This window comes from Cydia fagiglandana, chromosome 18 (genome assembly GCF_963556715.1).
Source record: "Cydia fagiglandana chromosome 18, ilCydFagi1.1, whole genome shotgun sequence".
NCBI classification, from domain to species: Eukaryota; Metazoa; Arthropoda; class Insecta; order Lepidoptera; family Tortricidae; genus Cydia; species Cydia fagiglandana.
In genome coordinates this window covers 5,972,409-5,993,602 of record NC_085949.1, presented here as the reverse complement: position 1 = coordinate 5,993,602, position 21,194 = coordinate 5,972,409, and the positions used below count along the sequence as shown (strand labels likewise).

General features: G+C 37.5%; 1 protein-coding gene across 1 annotated transcript in view; it reads left to right on the top strand.

Moving 5' to 3' along the window:
• Positions 1 to 21,194, top strand: part of LOC134673326 (phosphofurin acidic cluster sorting protein 1) — a 212,934-nt gene that overhangs the window by 169,679 nt on the left and 22,061 nt on the right. Inside the window, exons 2-5 of the mRNA XM_063531296.1 lie at positions 10,398 to 10,625; positions 14,345 to 14,438; positions 18,513 to 18,672; positions 19,433 to 19,572. Of these exons, the coding sequence (XP_063387366.1) occupies positions 10,398 to 10,625; positions 14,345 to 14,438; positions 18,513 to 18,672; positions 19,433 to 19,572 (622 nt within the window). The remainder of the gene's footprint in view (positions 1 to 10,397; positions 10,626 to 14,344; positions 14,439 to 18,512; positions 18,673 to 19,432; positions 19,573 to 21,194) is intronic.

Sequence of the window (21,194 nt, the reverse complement as noted above, 5' to 3'; positions counted from 1 at the left end):
ATCGCTGCAGATTTTTCTTGGTACCTCTAGCGGCCCACCATACAAGGAAAATTGGCAATCCAATTTGAATCAACGGTATTAGAAAATAGAGTTGAATTTGTTTTGTTTTAAAATCGAATGAAACGAAATAAAAGAAACTCTATTCCATTTCATTGAGATTTAAATTTCATTGGAGGTAATTTGTACTAGTATTAGGACATTGAACCCCAAGAGGTTAACTCTATATTACTTTAAACAGTCTAAACTCTTGCGTTTTGTAGATATATTAAGTGATACAAACGGTTTAACGCGATATAATTTAAGTATTTTTTCCGTATTCGACGTTTCAGCAGGGTTACACTGCACCAGCTGTGGTCACGGATGCTGGTTGCGGAGTTGCACCAGCAACCATGACCATGACTACAGATGACCGACCGGCTCTTCTTATCTCTGAATGCAGCCAAAGCTATTAATAGTTATTCTCTGTTCTCTTTCCAATAACACAAAATTATACTTACATAAAGAGTTTGTAAATGAACGTTTCCTGTAAGTTGGCCCATTTCACAATGCACATGCACGTCTACAAATAGCAGTCATTAAATGACCGCCGCAGAAATAGAGGGAACAGTATGAGTAACGGCACATGTGCGAGCATCGAAGCCGCGACCTAACGCAACCGGTTAGGAATTACGTTAGTCATAGCTGGTCATATCTTACGAGAAATACTCAACAAATTCACACGTGCGACTTATGCGGCAAAAAGTGCCGTGCAGCGATAGGCTTCTTATAGCCATAGGCGGAAATGTATTGGCCATCTCAACTGCTCTTGACACAGCGTTACAACAATTATCCTTCAGGGATGCAGTGGTCATTGATGATGCCGAGAAATACTGACATAACATACTTCTCATCTTAATTTTTATTGTTTTCCATTGCGAGTTACCTCCTGAGGTATTTTCCTTTGCGCTATGCATTGGGTTCTTCAAGAAGCGGGTATTCAGGGTTCTCAAGAGTCGGAACCGCATAAGAGGGTCTTCCCAGGTTTCTTATAACGCTTATGTCCATGGGCGACGGTAACAGTTTCCAATCAGGCGATTCGTTTGCTGACTATCAAATAAAAAATATATTTCCAATGTCAAACACATTGAAAGTTAGGTTAGCGTTGTTCAATACACTTCCAATGTGTTTGGGTTAGCGTTGTTCATAACTATTCCTAATTTCAAATCGATAGCTTCAGTAGTTCTCGAGATATTTAGCAATGTGACGGACAGACAGACGGACAGAGTCGCAACATAAGGGTTCCTTTTGTACCTTTTTGGTACGTAACCCTAACAAGGATCGGTAACGAAATCTCAAGATTTGATTTTGGTTTTTAGGAGAGTAACTGCCATTCCAAAATTCAACCCTTTACGGAAAGTAGTCGAATCTGGGATTAAACCTCACTGAGTATGTTGTTTTTTTTTAATTTTCTTTCATTAAACAGGTAGTGCTACTAACCAAATGACAGATATTCTGAACACGAGTTCAGAGAAACTTATTGGCACGAGCCAAGTTTAGACCCTACTACATTAGCGCCGGTTTAAAAGTCGTATGTTTAAGGTACTCTCATACTCTGCTTCTATAGCGTGATTCGTGAATCAAATGAGTCACAACATAAAAATGCAGCATCGGAGCCGCGACCTAACCCAACCGGTCTGAGGTTAAGTGAATCATACGAGAAATAAACATGTCAATAAATAAAGCACATATTAAAATTCGTGGACCATTGACATTCTATTTTTAATATAGTACATTTTTTTAAATAATATTGTTTATTTCAGGATTATGAGTTTTACGTGGGTATTATAAGAAATTATATCTTTCCAGTCCTCTGGTCATTTGAAGTCACTTACAAATCCTTTCCTTAAACAAGATTAAAACACTCAAGTTTCCATAACATTTCATTTTTCAACTCAACGGGCGCATTAATTCTAAACAAGTCAAACTTTCTTTATCCTTAAAATTCCTTTGAAATTGCGAAAAGAATTGGATATTATTCAAGTTTCCCTCGTTGATTATTCTGGTCTGGACCCAGGGGAAGTTTCCGTAACAACTTGTTTCATAAAGTTTTTTTCGATTTCGGACTTTCTCTTGGCTACGCATGTCGCATGCTTATCGAGATTTTAGTAAATTCGGCACCGGTTGTATTTTCTCCCTTATCGCTGGTAATTTAAAAACGAATGGACGGGAACAGACATGTACTGAGACATGATCGGTGTTGTTTTCTTGCAGACTACTACATATTGTTCAGAATGGCTTTCGATAAGGAAAACTTTAAAAAAAGCTGGCAAACTTCTATAATAAATGTTCTTTTATCCTTGTATAAAATAGTTCCTTCACTTAGATAGGTACGTAGTCTACGTAGGACCGTAGAACGTAGGACATTGAAATTTTAAACACATTTTGTAAATGTTGTAAAGTTCCACTAGGAAATGGATACGGGATTAGGATTAACTACCTAGGTATTCTAGGTACTTCTACTCGTTTACTCTGAAGTCGCGAGTAGTTAATTGGTAAATATAAAATGTTATAATCACTATACTGTAATACTTAACTAATTTTCAAATTCATATGATGCTCCTGCTGTGATTCAGTGACCGAGAAGCCAATATACTCGTAATTACTCGCTTCTAGGCATTATTAATTATTAGTAATTAACGTTTCCTCGCGATCTCAATTAAGTTTCTAACTAGGCGGTCTAGGCCGCGCTCCTGAGACTTTCGCTGAGGGACTAAAGTATGCCGACTTATGTAGAATGTAGAACGATCGACGGAACTATGTTGGTAAATGTTAGATGAGAGTACCGAGTGTACCGACTATGTTTAGAACCTAAGTAGGCCTTATCGTCATTTCTAAAAGATTCTGCCCAAAATGACTAGTACGATAGTGCCTTTGGCACTATTGGCCCTTAAAGTACCCTCATTGGCCCCTATTTTCATAGTAATGTCACCACTGCTGACTTCTTAGAGAATTAGGGAATTTTCATAGTAATGTCACCACTGCTGACTTTAATTAGCGATGAAGACTGAAAAGGCTAATCATTAAAGGGATACCGATATACGAGTTGGTGTAGTTTATTCTATGTATATCCCAATGTCAAATCAAACTAATTGTTTCGTCATTATGACTCTATTTAATTTTTGCTACAATTCATATTACATTATACTAATTGTTCAGCAAACATGGTATGGTTGGGAAGCGTGCGCGGAGCTGAAGCAAACACGTAGAGGCCTTTTTGAAACTTTAATGAAATTTAAGGGGATCCATCTGCCATCAATACAAAATTATTGTATATCGCAGGGCTAAGTCAATTCGTTATCGAAGTAATAAAGGAAGCGGAATACAATACGGCCTCTCATGAGTCATGAGGTTTGCACAGACGTTCATTGATGATATAAATGAATGTCTCTGGAAAACTTGTGAAGATGCGGTACTCATCATAGCTCGACTTATTTTAAATATCAAATGGGTGGTTCTACTTTATCTGGTCACTGGTTATATCATGGTTACATTTTTTACTTATAAAAACTGTAATTATAACTATTATAATTATGCATGTCTATGATAGTTATTAGTAATATTTCCTTACAAGCCATCTACTAAGCATGTTAGCAGTTTTCATATCGCTTATTCTCACTAGCTGTACCTATCACTCTTGCCTTCTGGATGACGGGGGAGAATAACAACAAGAAATAGTTGATATACTTACTTACCCAATTTTATAGGATGTAGTAGTAATAGTAGTAGTAGTAAACTCTTTATTGTACAAATAAACATATTAAAAATAATATACAATTAGTAAGAAGTACAAAGGCGAACTTATCCCTTAGGAAGTATTAGGTATAATATCTCTGGAAGTCTGAAGTAAATTTTTTTAAAATTATATCTACTTTATCGTTATGTTGTAACAGTAAAAAAACGCGCTGAGCTGCATTATTGTTAGCATCTGAATACATTATTAATAATATATAATGTTTTTCGCACATGAATAGCAAGTTTATATTAATCTACGTGTCAAACTACAGTTAGAATTGCTATCAGAGCAACGCGAAACAGACGCAAGGTTATTGGATGTCTAGTCCATTTCCCGATTAGTGATGGCCTGTTTCCGGTAACGCGACGGGGAATATTCACGCCCGGTGGGAATAAACGGGAAATATTTTATACTCATCAAGTAAAAAAGAAACATTTAGTAACGATTTTTTTAGGTATCCTAAATAACAATAATGACCATAATTACATGTACTTAGATAGTATACATATAAAACGGTCACCCATCCAAGTACTGACCACGCCCGACGTTGCTTAACTTTGGTCAAAATCACGTTTGCTGTATGGGAGCCCCACTTAAATCTTTATTTTATTCTGTTTTTAGTATTTGTTGTTATAGCGGCAACAGAAATACATCATCTGTGAAAATTTCAACTGTCTAGCTATCACGGTTCGTGAGATACAGCCTGGTGACAGACGGACGGACGGACGGACGGCCGGACGGACAGCGAAGTCTTAGTAATAGGGTCCCGTTTTACCCTTTGGGTACGGAACCCTAAAAAGAAAACACAAAATAAGATTAAAGTGCCACGAAATGGCCCCATTTCAGCATGCGTATTTTTCGTATGTTATATTGGACTATGTTGAATAAATAAATGTTAAATACGAAACTAAAGTCACAAATACCGTAAGGCTAAATGTTTGCAACACTCAACCAATTTAGACCCTAATCCAACTTGAAACTTAAACTGTTTTACATAGGATAAACGGTGCCCAAAAGGCTTAAATATAGATCAAATAATTTTAGGCCAGATATGCAAATGTTATGAATATTAAACATTTGATGTGGAAATATTATTTTGTCAGTTAATATCAAAGCACAAGGGTCTCCAAAGGTTCCTACTGTTTCTAGCCAGTGAAGGTTTCTGTGTGCTCTTTATTTGTTTTCTAATTTCTAATCTTACCATTACTTTGTTAGTTATATAACACTTTAAACTCTCGCATTTTGTACACATATTTAATTACACGAACGATATTTATTTCGCTGAGACGTCTTTTCGTGATCACAGCTGATGCAACTCAGCTGAAACGTCGAAATTTAAGGTAAAAACAATGAAATTATATTGCGGTAGACCCGCTCGTGCAATTAAATACTTTGTTAGTTATTTTCATTTGACAGCACTCACGCTTAACAAATTCAGAGCCAAGATAGCAATTTTGTGCCCAACGAGGTTCACTACCAGATGAATACGCGCGATGACAAAGCCAATTGCCATTAAGTCGAGAACACCACACGGAAGCAGGCGTGGCTCACTCCGCGATTTCGTCGCTTTGCTACAGGTAGCTAAAAGTACATCCGTTCGACCCCAATTTTGTGGTTTGCCATAAGCCGCGCGTGGCGCTGTCGCCACCTAGCGGCCATATCTGTGCTGATCGTGACAGACGCATTTTGTTAGAGAGTGAGTCTTCTGTACCTAAGACTATTATTTATTCTGTGACGGAAGGTAACTGTTTTTGTGTCGTATCTGATCTGCTATCAAGTGAAATGTAATCTTTGCCTCGGGTCTCAGGCGTTTGCGTAAACCCATAAGTTACGTCGCAGATGGGTCCAGAATGAAACCCGCAGATGTTGAGGTCCATTTGCTTTATGCGCCATTTTTAACGTTGGCCGAGGCCCGAGATTGGGCTAGGCCGTAGAAAATAAATCGCACCCGAAACTTTTTATAGTTGATGCAGACGGTCGTTCTGAGATAAAATTTTATAAATAAGCCTATTATTTTTATCGTACCCACATTATGTGCACTAACTTACAGTACCCGGCGATAAATATTGCACATCGGTCTTTAGAAAGGGAATATTGGAGACAACGAGAGAGAAAGAGACAACACTCTACGAAGCCGAAATTCCGATGTGCAATATTTATCGCTAGGTTCTGTACCAATTTACGTATTTACCTATTCCCTATATACGAAACGTATTTTGGTGGAGGTGAATAAGAGGAAGAAGCAAAAGTACCTAAGTTATTTTTAGTGGGTTTATTTTTCATACTATTTGGCATCTATTTAGTGTCACATAACTATCCCTCCTGCAAGCCTATTATGGATCGCTTTATCCACATTTATCTACGTGATAAAACAACTGTCACTTTTAAACTCTGCGGGATAGAAAGAGACGGACACCGTTTTATCACGCTGTCACGTAGACAAATATGACCATCATATCCGTACTGAAGTCCTGACCCTCCATTGATGAATAAGTACCTCGGATGAGCTATTAATTAATGTCAAATTCAAAATTTTGAACATTAACACTGCAGATGCCTTAAATATTTGTGCAAGTCATGACAGTGGATAAGTTTTGGTACCTCTCGTGGAACCCAAGGACAACCCTATGTTCCGCAAAAATTTGTACGTTTCAACAAACTTTGATCCTTAACTTTGACCGTCATTAGTTGTCCCCTTTTATCCTTAGGTATTTATGTCGTCAGCCGATCGTAAAATTGTAAAAGAGGTATTTTTATGCAGCGTATATAACTACAATCCGCGCAAGAAGTCTGTGAGAAAGAGGAGTTATCCCCCTTTTTACCATACCGCTTCATTAGCCTCTGGATCAGTGCTTTGTGTATGAAACAGTCCATTTCCATGTAACCATAGGTACAAACACTAATTACTCCACCATTTTGAAAATATTTCAATAATTGAATCGATAAAAAAATATTCATATTAATCGAACCTGCTGACAAAATTTCGGCATGTAGCAGAGAACAGCTCGACAGTCGGACAGACAGACGTACATTCGCCATCAAATATATCGGACCAGCCAAAGTGCTCAATAATATCTGAACAAGAACTTTAACATCTTAATAATAGAGTTCAGATGTATCTGATGGCGACTGAAGTAATTTTTGCCCGAGCTGAATAATGAACTGTCAAGAATTTGTCAGTGTAAATGTGTTCATTCCATGTTAATGTCGGTTTGGCAACCCGGAAAATTGCGGACGTGACGACGGATGTATTACCCGGTAATATGCAGCCGTCGCTCGCTAATATGTTTGCTGAAAAACATGCTCCATAAACTACCGCGTCTTTCTCCATCTCTGTCGCTCGATTAAGACGAAAAAGGAGCTGAGTTTTAAATATTTTAGGTAAATAAGGCCACAATGAGGCCATTTTGGCCATTTTTGAAGGGCTCTAGAAAACAAAAATAAAAACAAAAATATTAAAAAAAGCTAAACGGTCCGACACAAATATTGACAATATTAAGCTGTGTTGAAAAAATTATTGCTCTAGCGTCAAAACCCACGCCACGGAGGAAACAGTCGAGTTCGTTTGTATGGAGAAATGACCACTCCTGTTGGCTCTTAAGGTGGTCGATGTAAGGGAAAGATGGAGAAATATGAAATATGAAAAACGGGCGTCTCGGTTATAGCCCGTGGGTAACTTGATATTATAAGCTAGTATTAAACCTATTTGAGATTTTATATGTAAGCGAGATGGAATCTTTGGATTTCATCATGTCATCATCATCATCATCTCAGCCATAAGACGTCCACTGCTGAACATAGGCCTCCCCCTTTTTTGGGGAGTGAATGCCATAATCGCCACGCTTGGCAGGCGGGTTGGCGATCGCAGTTGAGTACACCGAATTTGAGGGACGCTGCTGCCCGTCCACCGGTGGTCTTGGACGTGGTTTAAGGACATACCCGGGTCCTGGACGCAGTTTAAGGACATACCTGGGTCCGGGTTTCATCATGTATTTACACGCACTTAAAGTGTCATTCTATGGAACTTGCTAACTATGTACATAAATAAAAGTAATTAGTAAATTCATGATTCAGAAACAATTTCAATATGGCGATTTCGTCCCTCTACATTCGAAGGCATACCCAACAGACCACCGTAGCGTCAAAACTGCTGACTGATATCTTTCCGATTGTAATTCTAAATAACTTTATTCCTAGCAGTTATCGTGCATTATCCATTTCAAAACAATAGTTAACAAACTGGTGAATAATCTGTTTTAAATTAAATTTTCATTCACCACACACCAATCATATCATATTAATAAAAATTGAGATTAAAAAAGATTTAAACGTTAGGGCTACGACGCCCTAATAGGCAGTTTTCAATAAAGCCATGGTAACCAAAAGTCAACAGCAATTGGAATGCCCGCAACGCAATCAACAGAAAGGGTTTTCCCTCAGGCATTAGCTTAAAAATATGGGCTATTTTCGACCTTTCTCGTATTAAAGATTATCCTCCTGCGAATATTACAAGAGCCCTTTTGTATATATGAAAAAGTTTATCGCATTATATGTTATATCCTTACCCCATATATATGCCCAAAACTGGTTTTAGCTCTTTACAGGCTCATTATCCTACTAATTTTAATTAGCAGAAGCAAGGATTAGGTATTCAGTGAGTCGGAAGCGACCCAAGAGACGAAACTTATAAAACTACGGACCCTTTTATTTTGTTTATTGGAATAAATTACAGTTAGTATGTAGGTACTTCTAACATGTAATATCAATGATGTTTGGAACTTTTACTTGGGAGTTTGGTAATCGTTTTGTCGTATAGGAAAGTTCTTTGTGATGGTGATGAGTATAGGCTGATTCATTTGAGTTGTTTGTTGTTAGTCATAAGTATATCGGAAGCAGATGAATAATACACAGTGAGTTTGTGTTATCTTCAGTCCTAAAGGACAATATGTGTTTATTTATGTTTCTTGGTGAGCTTTTACTTATCTATAGGTTTAAACGTTACAAAAAATATAGGAATTGCTATTATATTTCGATAACTGTCGTTAATATTGTCAGTATATGTGGGTAGATTGAAATGTAGGGTAGGTTGATCGGCATGCAACAAAAATAATAAATCAGTCTATAATCAGCTCAGGTGGTTTCATTGTACGTTTCCCAATACTTTACATGGCGCAGCCGGTAGGATCGTAAGTATATCGCATAAGTATATAGTCATAAGTATATCGGAATAAACAATGAATGGCAAAACGGAACTGTGCATAGTACTGTAGGACCACGGTCATATCTTATAAAGATGACGTCTGGTAGAATTCTAAGACGTAACCGCCGACAGCTGATCGATGACTCACCACAGCGCTCAGACCAACCTGCAGTATGTTTTAATTATGACGATATAAATATCACTACGCCCTGTGCGCCGCAGCCTCCCATCAGCTCCCGGGGTCCAAGTCCAAACCAAGAACCAATAAATAATACTAATTATTATGTTACTCGCTTTGGCAGGATGGTGAGACCTCCTGATCGGTGGACCTACCCTGTACCTGAACCTCGTCGCAATTAGATTAAGTATTACCTACTCAGAGGTAAACAATTAAATTGTGTTCGCATGATAAACATAAAATTCTAGTGATGTACTTTACTTATAATTAAATTAGAAAGCAGTCTGATTACTTAAAATTTGAATGTGATAAAAATGTATTAATAATAAAATAATAATAATATTTAAGTAGCGAATGTTAGAATGAATTAAAATGTAGATGGATACCTACACTTGTATGTGTAAGTTTATATCTCATCTTGTAAAATATAAATATATATATATATATTAATATACAAGTTACAATATACATCTATGTACCTATATATATAATCAATTTAATTAAGGAATCATTTAACTAAAGGAAAGAGAATGTATGAATAACGAAAATAGAAATAAAACACCTATGTAATTTCCATGTCCTAAAGTAACGTCAAGCATGTCCTAGGTAATAAATAAATTGTAATTTTTTTTTGTTTTCATTCAAAGGGGAGTTGTCAGTATATGTGGGTAGATTGAAATGTAGGGTAGGTTGATCGGCATGCAACAAAAATAATAAATCAGTCTATAATCAGCTCAGGTGGTTTCATTGTACGTTTCCCAATACTTTACAAATATTAAGTATTGCATTAATAGAAATTCTGAAATCGCTGACATACCTCAATTTTTGAAAGGATAGGATGTCAAATATAATAAAATCCCTACTTAATCAATAGATTGACCTATTATGTCTTTTCAACCTTCTGAAAACGTGAAGTACATGTAATAAATATTACTCTGTAGTAGTCAAACCGTGTATGTTCCCGGTATGTCCTTAAACTACGTCCAGGACCCGGGTATGTCCTTAAACCACGTCCAAGACCACCGGTGGACGGGCAGCAGCGTCCCTCAAATTCGGTGTACTCGACTGCGATCGCCAACCCGCCTGCCAAGCGTGGCGATTATGGCATTCACTCCCCAAAAAAGGGGGAGGCCTATGTTCAGCAGTGGACGTCTTATGGCTGAGATGATGATGATGATAATGATGAGTCAAACCGTGAAGGCGTTACAAATTCATATTCGCATTTATAACGTTCCCATTTGTTCCAGGCTGTGCACACTACGCGTCACCCGTCTACGCGTGTGCGGTGCCCTTGGCGAGGCGGGCGGCGGGGCGGCGGGCGGAGCGGGCGCGGGCGCGGTCATCCTGGCGGCGCGCATGCACAGCAGCAAGCGTACGCTGCGCTCGAATGACATCGCCGTGCCGCCCATGGACGTTGAGCTCGACCTGTGCTTCTCATTGCAGTACCCGCATTTTGTTAAGCGAGATGGCAATAGGTAAGCTGTAGTTTAGAAATTTTCAAATGTAGCTATTTTCATATAAAAATCAGGAATATATAAGGACTGATAGGTACGAGTAAACGTCTAAAACAAAATCAGAAGAAAAAAAGTACAGTCAACCGTAAAAATATGGGTGTAGACAACTTACTCAAAAATATGTCCCATAGTTCTTAATTCACTGACATAAGAGTTATGGGACATATTTTTGAGATGATTTGTACACACATATTTTTACAGTTGACTATATGATTATAGTATGCTACATACAAAATAAATGTAATAAATCTACTTCACGGTTATCATCTTTTTACTGACTTTTCCTGCTAATTCTTTGAAACCACAAAATTACTACCGGTGTTGTTCACAATTGAGACATTAATCCACTTTTTTCTTCATCAGACACCAATTTTGTTTACATGTCAGTGTTTACAGCTCATTCTAATTTTATTGCCGATCGTTGAAACGTGGGTTTTATACGAATTGAAATTTCAAAGCCGAGGTCAATTTTAATGGCGTAATAAAACTAATAGAGGGGTGCTATCCGCCACGTTTATCGCTGCTGCGTTGGCCGTGGCCTGTTTCAGACCTAGCTTTTTGTTTTATTACAAATATTATTATATTTATAAGATATAGAGATTTATTTTTTTATGTCTTAATCTTTTATTATTTTTAAGCTTTATCTACTTTAAAAAATAGGACTATTAACTTTTTTTACTTATCTTTTGTAGCTCCGTTGTTCGTTGACTCTACGGTGCTACAAATTTCACTACTTACAAAAAATCAGCAGTGCGCTACGGCGTAGCACGTGTAGCTATGTTAGAAACTTAACTAGAAATAAAATGTTATACAAAGACGTCAATATCATTGTAACATCTCGTTACGAACTCGACGTGCTGATATCAAATTGGTAAATTAATGAAATTTTGGTGTAGTTAAGTTTTAGTAGTACCTACACGGTGTAGGTACAGGTGTGTAGGCTACACCTAGTAAAACACTTCATTGCACAAATAAGTACGAGTACGTAACACAGAGAAAACACAGTAAATGTGTACAAAGGCGAACTTAAATTGTATGTGTCTAACTAAACAGGCATTTACGCTAAGATACGAAGGAAGACAGAAATCCGGTGCCGAGGATATTGGATGTCACTGTCACCTCGCCTTTATATTTCTCCTTTGAACTGAGAAACAAATTCCTGGAGCATTCGAAGAATGTTCAAAGCGCATAAACGCAACCCACATAATAGGAAAACGTCGTAAAATCGATAGCGTAAAAGTTTAAAGCCACTAAAATGTTTTAAAGCTGGCTTCAAATAGAGAGTTGTGTATTTGTAAACCCGAATTCCACGATTCGCAGCAATAGAAATGGGTCAGTAAGGGGAATTTGCTAACTAATTTGAGCCTTAACTCGGTTTTATTTAGTTAATTCGATTCGAGTCGTTTAAGGTATTAGAAAGTAATAAAGAATTAAACAAGTATATCCAATGTCTTGGCCCATAGGGCTGCGTCTTCACTAGGAGCCAGCAAGTCTTCATGGTTGCCAATAAACTTTCTCTTAGGGCAGTCGACTGTTATGCGGTGGATAGTCTGCTTTGGAGCTCTGGGCTATAACCGCGAAAATAGAAGTTCGCAAATTGCGGGCATTTTTCTCTGTCACTTTAATTACGCCTTCATTGGAGTAAAAGAGAAAGATCCCCGCAATTTGCGAATTTCGGTTTTCGCGGTAGCCTCTGCAGTCACACTCGGGCGAGTCTTGCCACCCGGTAACATTACTGGTACTTAATTAATTCTATCTCCAAGGAGTTATCGATTGATTTATCCTCTCTGCTTCACTTTCCTTTTGATGGTCCTAGCTTTACTACTTCTAATATTTATTACACATCGTTTGATTTCAGTAAATTAATGGAATCCAATAAAAAGGGTAATAAAATTAATTATCTACGATTTATATCACGTCGCGTTTGTCGTGTTTATGGAATTTCGACGGTGAGTGACGGAGACATTTTAGAGAGAGATTCTCAGTTGTTGATCGTAAAAAGTTTACACCCACATAAAAAGCAGTTATCTTCTAATCAACTATGAGTACTAGTATAAAAGTATTTTCGAGCAGGGCTCGGAACCGGTATTTTTTAAAAACAGAAATAACCCAATATTTTGCATTATTTTATGCTGTTTACATAGGACTGAATCACGTATTTAGGTAACAACTTTGTATTATTAGGTTGTCCCATTAAAAATTAAATAATAAACCAAAGAACAAAAAAGAACGTAATAATACCGGTATTTTTGTATGGAGCAAATACTGGTTTCCGACCCCTGTTTTAGAGAGAAACATCTGATATCTTGACTCAACGAATTTGATGTCAGGTACAGTTACCACCAGTTTTGACAGTGACATATTTGCTCACAACTACATAAATTTATTTCTACCTGTAGGTATATCTCGCTTACACTGTGCGAGTACGAGCGAGATCCACAGAAGTATGTTACGTAGACGTGAGCGAAAATGTCAATGTCATAACTGGGTCAATATGAAAGCCTCTAGGGATATTATTATCACTATTACAAGGTACAAAGTGGCACAGAAATCGGATTCCTTGCCCGAACTCATTTTGACTTTCTGCCTTAACTTTGTTTTACGAGACTAGAACTTAAAAATAAAATAGGATGGCAATAATCGTTTGTTCGTCCTACCAAGAAATCTTTGATATAATTTTGTATTTATTATCCGGCCTAGTGACATTTTTGATATCTACCCTCTAAATCTTAATTTTTATTTTAACTGGATAAAACAGGTGTCACTAGCACTGTCAGCTGTCAGGTCGAACTTAAACATTTTACGAGAACTTAAAAAATAAATAAAAGTTAAAAAATATGGCCGGTTACGCCTGTATAAACTTGGGTACGTCAACTCGTGCCAAACTCTCCATTTTTCACTGTCAATGCAAAATTAGTATGTATTACCAATAAAACTCTAATATCTTTGATATAGAGTTTAAAATCGCTTGCAAATGATCGTCGTTTCTGTTTATCTCATCGGTACAGTCGCCCTCAGATATATCGGAGCGGACGAGGTGCTCAAAAATAACTAAACACGCACCCTAACGCCTTGACAATAAAGGCCTGTTTAGATATTTGTGAGCACCTCAGCCGCTCCGATATATATGGCGACTGTACCATCAACAAACTATTGACATATCGTAACATTCGTAACCCTTATTGCAAAGACAATAAGGTCTACCAATGATCAAGTGTGTTCCTGTGCAAGCTCTCAGCTACTCTCACACTTATCGCTAATGATACGTTGGTGGGTGATAAATCACCAATAAAACGAGTATTTAATGGACGCACAGGAGCCACTCAGGCCTAATCGACCGCGCATTTATAAGCTTTATCTATTTACACACGTAATATATTATAGACATAATACCTTTAAATCGTTAAAAGTAAGGTGAAAGAGAAGCTTAAGTAAGAATTCTTTCTATGCATCACGTACTCGCATATTAGTGCGAGCGAGATGTATAGAAAGTAAATTACATAAACGTTAGCGTATATATACATATATGTCACTTTTGACACTGTCAGTGACTCATAATATGGGTATTGATAATAAAATTAATTAAAATGGTCTTTTCCCTTTAAATGGACCTTCGATGAAAGGTAAAAGCAGGTAAAAGCCTTTATTGTATGCTAAGAACTACATTTTTGTCGTTGCAGGTTGCAGATTATGCTACAGAGACGCAAGAAATACAAGAACCGCACCATTTTAGGATACAAGACGCTCGCTGAGGGAGTTATTAGGATGGATCAGGTATGTAAATTTTATCTTTACCTATAGCATTGTTTATAAGTTAATACATATAACTATAGCTATGTCGAATTTCAAGACCAACTCGTATGAAATACCTACATAATATTTATTTATTTATTTTGAAAGGCCTATCCATCGACACCCCACACTATGAGGTTGAAACAATAAAAAAATTGTCACACACATTTTGTTTCTTTCAAAGCCATTATTTCCGAAAATATTCACTTGATCTAAAATGTTCTTCTAAAGCCCCTATTCATTTTGAAAGACCTTTCCAACAACATCCCACACCATAGGGTTGCCACGGAAAAAAAAATCATCACGTACGTACATTTTGTTTCTTTGGAGGCGATTATTTCCTAAAATATTCAGTTTATCAAAAAATGATTTCTAAAAAACCGTATTTAATTATTTCTCAGTTTTTTTTGTGTTGTGTTATAATCTGTTGCCTGATGGCACACTCGTCTCACCCGTGCTTGGTAAATATAAACCCGTCCGTTTTTCAATCTCGTAAATATTAATGTCCTTGTGTTGTATTTATGAAGCTACCTTGATCCCGGAGTCGTGTTGACTTGGATTTAAAGATTTAATGTTTATCTTATGAGTCTCAATAAATTTACATGTGACTTGGAAATACATATAAAGTTATAAACATACTTTATAAAAAGTTAGCCTTGAAAGAAGTTTTCTTTTGTTCTTGATTTAATATTTTCTTGATTTGATTAATGATTATTAAAATCATGCACCGCTAGTTTACGAATATTTTAATTAGGTGTTTATTATACATTTATTCGGAACCGTGTCGGGATAATATAAAAAGTAAATATGTGTATGTTACGTTACATGCATATAATTATTCATTCGGAGAATTAAATTAGCCTAAATTAAAAATAATTATTCATACATAAAGGTCTGCCTTAATTATGTGGGTATGCACCGACCGCTTTTACCGACCTAAGTTTAAATTATAGACGAAATATTCTCATAACTCTTTTAAGTAGAATCAGTAATAGTAATGCATATTACAGATGTAGTGCATAATTGTATTCAATCGTACTTTCTCGGAAATGTTCGTATTTGTCATGTTAATTCATTCAACTTCAGCACTTTTTGTACCCAGACTGACTGAATTAGCAAGACACGTTCGTACGTCTCCGTGAAAATACGATGGAAAATAATTATGCACTACAACTGTACATTGGTTGACTACAGAAATTATGGATCTGATGATTAAAAGACAGAAACTAAGGAATAGAACAGATGAAGAAAGCATACAACAATATAAAAATCTTACAAATAAAATAACTTTAAAGTGCAGAGAAGCAAAGGCAGCAGACATTGAAAAAGCATGTGATAGAACGATGTATGAAAAGAGGAAAAATAGACATAGCCTATAAGGTAGTTAGAGACATAGGAAAACACCACAAGACAAAAAGTTCTACTATAAAAGATGAAAACGGTAAAATTTTAATAAACAATGAAGATATTTTACAAAGATGGATAAGATACATTGAAAAATTGTATGAAGGCACTGGTTTAACAGATAATGATTTACAAACCGTATTGGAAGTAGAAGACGATAGTTTAGGTCCAGAAATTATTAGAGAAGAATTTGATAGAGCGGTAAACAGTATTCAGAACGGAAAAGCTGCAGGAGACGATCAAATTTACATTGAACTTATAAATAAATTAGAGTGTGATGCCATGAAATATGAAATATTTACTATAGTTAAGGATATGTACACAACAGGCGAAGTTCCAAGTGATTTTAAAATAAGTAAAACCATCACATTACCTAAGAAATTAAACACACTTAAATGCGAAGAGCATAGAACATTAAGTCTTATATCGCAGGCCTCTAAAATACTTTTAAAAATAATACAAAGTAGAATAAGACCGATAGCTGAAAGCTATTTAGGGCCGGACCAATACGGTTTCAGACAACATAAAGGAACTAGGGAAGCTATTCTCGCTCTTAGGTTAATTATTGATAGAAGATTGGACGTAGGACTTAAGACCCACATAGCATTTATAGATTTAGAGAAAGCGTTCGACAAGATAGACTGGATACGGATGATGAACATTATGAAAACAATAGGCATAGATTATAGAGACAGACGAATTATACATGCATTATATAAGGAACAGGAAACTATAGTAGAAATAGGACAAGAAAAAGGAAAGGCGAAAGTAAGACAGGGAGTGCGTCAGGGTTGTCCACTCTCGCCATTAATTTTTAATATATTCATCGAAACCGCCATAAGAAAAATTGTTGAAATAGGAAAGGGGGGTGTCAAAATTAACGGAGAAAAGTTTTATTTCGTTAGGTTTGCAGATGACATAGCAGCAATAGCAGAAAATTCTATAGAACAGCTTGTAACGGAAATGGACCACATATTTACAGAATTTGGACTTAAGATCAACATCAATAAAACAAAAACATTAATAACATCTAAGCACAATAACAAAATAGACCCTATTCAAATCAGAAATACAGTAATTGAGCAAGTAAAAAGTTTTAAATACTTAGGAAGCATTATAACATGCGACTCCAGATGCACTTCGGATATCACCACACGCATAGCCATGGCTAAAAAAGCTTTCAACGCCAAGAAACACCTGCTTAAAGCAAAGATATCCCGAAACATCAGAAAGCGATTTATCAAGACCTACGTCTGGAGTATAGCGTTATATGCAAGCGAGACGTGGACATTAACCCAGCGTGATAGAGAAAGATTGAGCGCTTTTGAAATGTGGACATGGAGAAGAATGGAAGGAATAAGCTGGAAAGAGAGGAAAACAAATACGGAAGTATTACATTTGGTAGGTGAGAAGAGATCTCTGCTAAAAACAATTGAAAACAGAAGGGGAAACATGTTGGGGCACCTGATACGTCACGATAATTACATAAAGTCTATAATTGAAGGCAGAATAATAGAAGAACAGAGAGGCAGAGGAAGACCGAGACGTGCATATATTGACCAGGCCAAAGAGAAAATTAATGTAGTGACGTATCAGGAACTCAAAACAGTAGCAGAGAAGAGAACGGAATGGCGAATACTCCACCGACAAGAGCTAGGCTCTTAAGAACAATGATGATAAACTGTACATTACTTACCGCCATATCAAAACTTACTCAAAAGAGCTATCTACAATTTTATACTTTCATCGTGTATGCATTTTGTATCATGATAAGCTCAGTGGAAGGTACGACTGGTTAAATATGTGAACCACCTTAGTATTACAGAAATAAATACCGGAATCACATTACATGTTATTTATGTATGTTATGTCAAAAGTAATTACGTGGAATGTACAATACAATATAAAACATGTGTACCTTAAAAACGAACTAGCATTAGTCCGAACATTCGCTGCTACCTATCCGGTCGGTCCAAACCCGGCCTAATATGTGTTATTGGAGGCAATTAGCAAAGCGTTTCATTTGCTTTTAACAGATGCAATTTGTGTTTCCTTTATTCAAGCCTCGAGTACATGGCCAGGGTCGGTTGTTGACTGTTCTATATACTCAGCAGTGAGTCATACTCGTCTTTTACGTAAAGTCAGATGGCTCATAATTCATCATGGTTGAGTCTGTCACCAAATTCGTCCTCGTATTCAAGGAATGTTTATTAAATATCTAAATAAGAATTGATTAAGAATTTTGTTTGTAATCTTTCTTAAATCGTTTTATGAAATAAACAGCTTAAATATAATATATTAAAGCTATATCTAAGATTACATGTATTTAGATGCTTTCATATGCATCATCAAAGTTGACTGTTGGTAACTAGAGCTATCAAAAGCAAGTGAGTAGTTTATTTCGATAATATGTAGGCGTAACGAAATGCTTATTGTAAGCTTTACGTCTCTGTTGAGACAACCATGAAACATCCAAAGATTCTGAACATGTAGCAGCGTTTCACATTTTATTAAAGTTACGCCGTGTTGGCGAGGCTCTTATTCAGACAGTATCACCCGTTTTTAACATTTTCAACTGAAGATTTCTATCCATGGTAAGATTAAACAATTATTTTCGCCGCGATTATTGATTAAGCTTTTTCTGCGTTCCAGGTGCTGCAGCGCTCCATGGACATGGAACTAGAACTGACCGGAGTTGGCTGCAAAGGTGGCGCGGCTGCAGGCCAGCCTGTCGCCAGACTATCCATCACCGGGCTGGCGTCCACGCCTGTCGACCACGACACTAAGAACAATAACAACATGCTCATCACTGGCAAGTATCATGTAACCGGAGTCGGGTGTAGAGGCGCCGCTGCAGGCCAGCCTGTCGCCCGGTTGTCCATCTCCGGGCTGGCGTCCACGCCCGTCGACCACAACACTAAGAACAATAACAACATGCTCATCACTGGCAAGTATCGTGTAATCGGAGTTGGCTGTAGAGGCGCCGCTGCAGGCCAGCATGTCGTCCGACTCCATCACCGGGCTGGCGTCCACGCCCGTCGACCACGACACGAAGAACAATAACAACATGCTCATCACTGGCAAGTATCGTGTAATCGGAGTCGGCTGTAGAGGCGCCGCTGCAGGCCAGCCTGTCGCCCGGCTGTCATCACCGGGCTGGCGTCCACGCCCGTCGACCACGACACTGAGAACAACAACAACATGCTCATTTCTGGCATGTTTTTTAGCTAACAAAATATGCTTTCCACTTGAAGATCTACAAAAGCCATCCTTCACAAAGAAAAGATGAGATAAGCCTGTATATCCATGTTACCTATTAAACGTAAATAGTTTCCACTTGGGCGCTGGGAGGAGTTCGTGGCTACGAGATCGAAATGGCACAACGCCTAGACCAAAAGCACTTTCTAAGGAATACCGAACGGAAGCCTACGTTTACTCATATCTTTTGAATAGTCAGTGACTGCACAGTGCGACCGCTCCATGCCTCCTTCCGTTTCTCAGCTCGAAGCTCGAACGCAACTCGTATGAAGACTATTTGTATCGCACATTAACCATTCAATGTACTATTCCAGAACGTGGCTACTCAGACGAAGAGGAAGAGGGCGAGTTTAGCTCCGTGGAGGAAGCAGACGAAATGACGTACGGCGCGCCGGCGCGGCGCAGGACGCACCGGCAGCTCACGTTCAACAAGGCAGACCTATCCTACACTAAGGTAATTCTATTCTCTTCTTCTTCTTCTCTTCTTTATATTTAAGCTGTGCTCTTGTCGGTGGAGCAATCTCCAACTCGTCCGGTTCTCTGCCAACTCCTTAACCTTCTGGTATGACATGACCTGAACCTTTTATTTTGGTGATTCTAGTCTACACTAAAGTAATTCTAGGTGTCTAACCAGTGAAAGGGCACCTTTGGGGGAGTATCGAGATCACAAGGGAACGTATCAACGTACGAGGTTTTAATAAGGATCAGTTGCAACCACCACAATTGACGGACATCAACATCACTCAGTGGAGAACTAACTTCTCTTACGATAAAATTTAGCGAACGACCGACTTTAAGGTTATGCTAATCCATACTAAGGTATCTAATTCTAGCTCAGGAGTTGACTAGTCCCGCGCACCCTCCTAGGGAAACGTACCGTATACAGTTTAACTAACTTTAAATTGCAAATAAAAATCAAATTATTTATCATGCAAATTATTCATTGCTACTTCCGATGAATACTAATTTATATCTTGAAGAATTTAGGTTTACAGTTCACGTTATCGTAGTTGCGTGTATAAATGTATGTGCTCATGCGCGTAACCGTTTTTAGGGCTCCGTACCCAAAGGGTAAAAACGGGACTCTATTACTAAGACTCCGCTGTCCGTCTGTCCGTCCATCTGTCTGTCACCAGGCTGTAACTCATGAACCGTGATAGCTAGACAGTTGAAATTGTCGCAAATGATGTATTTCTGTTGCTGCTATAACAAATACTAAAACCAGAATAAAATGAATATTTAAGTGGGGCTCCCATACTTAGAGAATATAACCAAACGGAGTGGTCATTAACAGGCGTTCCCCTCTGTCGAAAAAAGGCGGCCAATGGTCAACCACCTGTCAAACACATGTATGGACTGACGTTTATCTGACATGGCTATGTTGACGTTACGTATACATTTGATGTGCTCCTCCCCTGCAAAAAACGGCAGACTACTTTGTACCGAAAATTATAGACATGGCGTCTCCGTTGGTTATATCCTCTAAGCTCCCATACGACAAACATGAGTTTTTGCAGTTTTTTGCGTAATGGTACGGAACCCTCCGTGCGCGAGTCCGACTCGCACTTGGCCGGTTTTTCAATTCAAATAAGTGCGTGCGCGCTTATAATGTGCAACAATCAACTAAAGGCCACACGCACACATGAATCAGATGGATTTAATACAGACAATTGATTACGTTCAAGATGCAAGCTTGTTTATCACACAAGCTGCATGGTTTTAAAGTCTAAGATAAAGGTTTCTAGTCCTAGTCCTATTTGTGAGTGAGGATTTTTGTGTTTCGGTTAAATCAGTTTATCTACGCATTTTTTTAAATGTAGGTACATATGTGATGTGTACTGTAGGATTTTGAAAATATGTGAGTTAGATTTTTAAGGATGAAATTTATCAAGGTGAGATTATACATATCGATATAAAATTTTGGTATTACGGTAATAGCTAGGAATTAACTAGCGATTTTAAAAATAATTGCAACTGCATGATATTTATAATTATGATTAACAAGTAAGTAAATTAAAGTTCTCTTAGCATTTTTCTATTTTTAATAAAGATAAGAGGATATTTTTTAATATAATA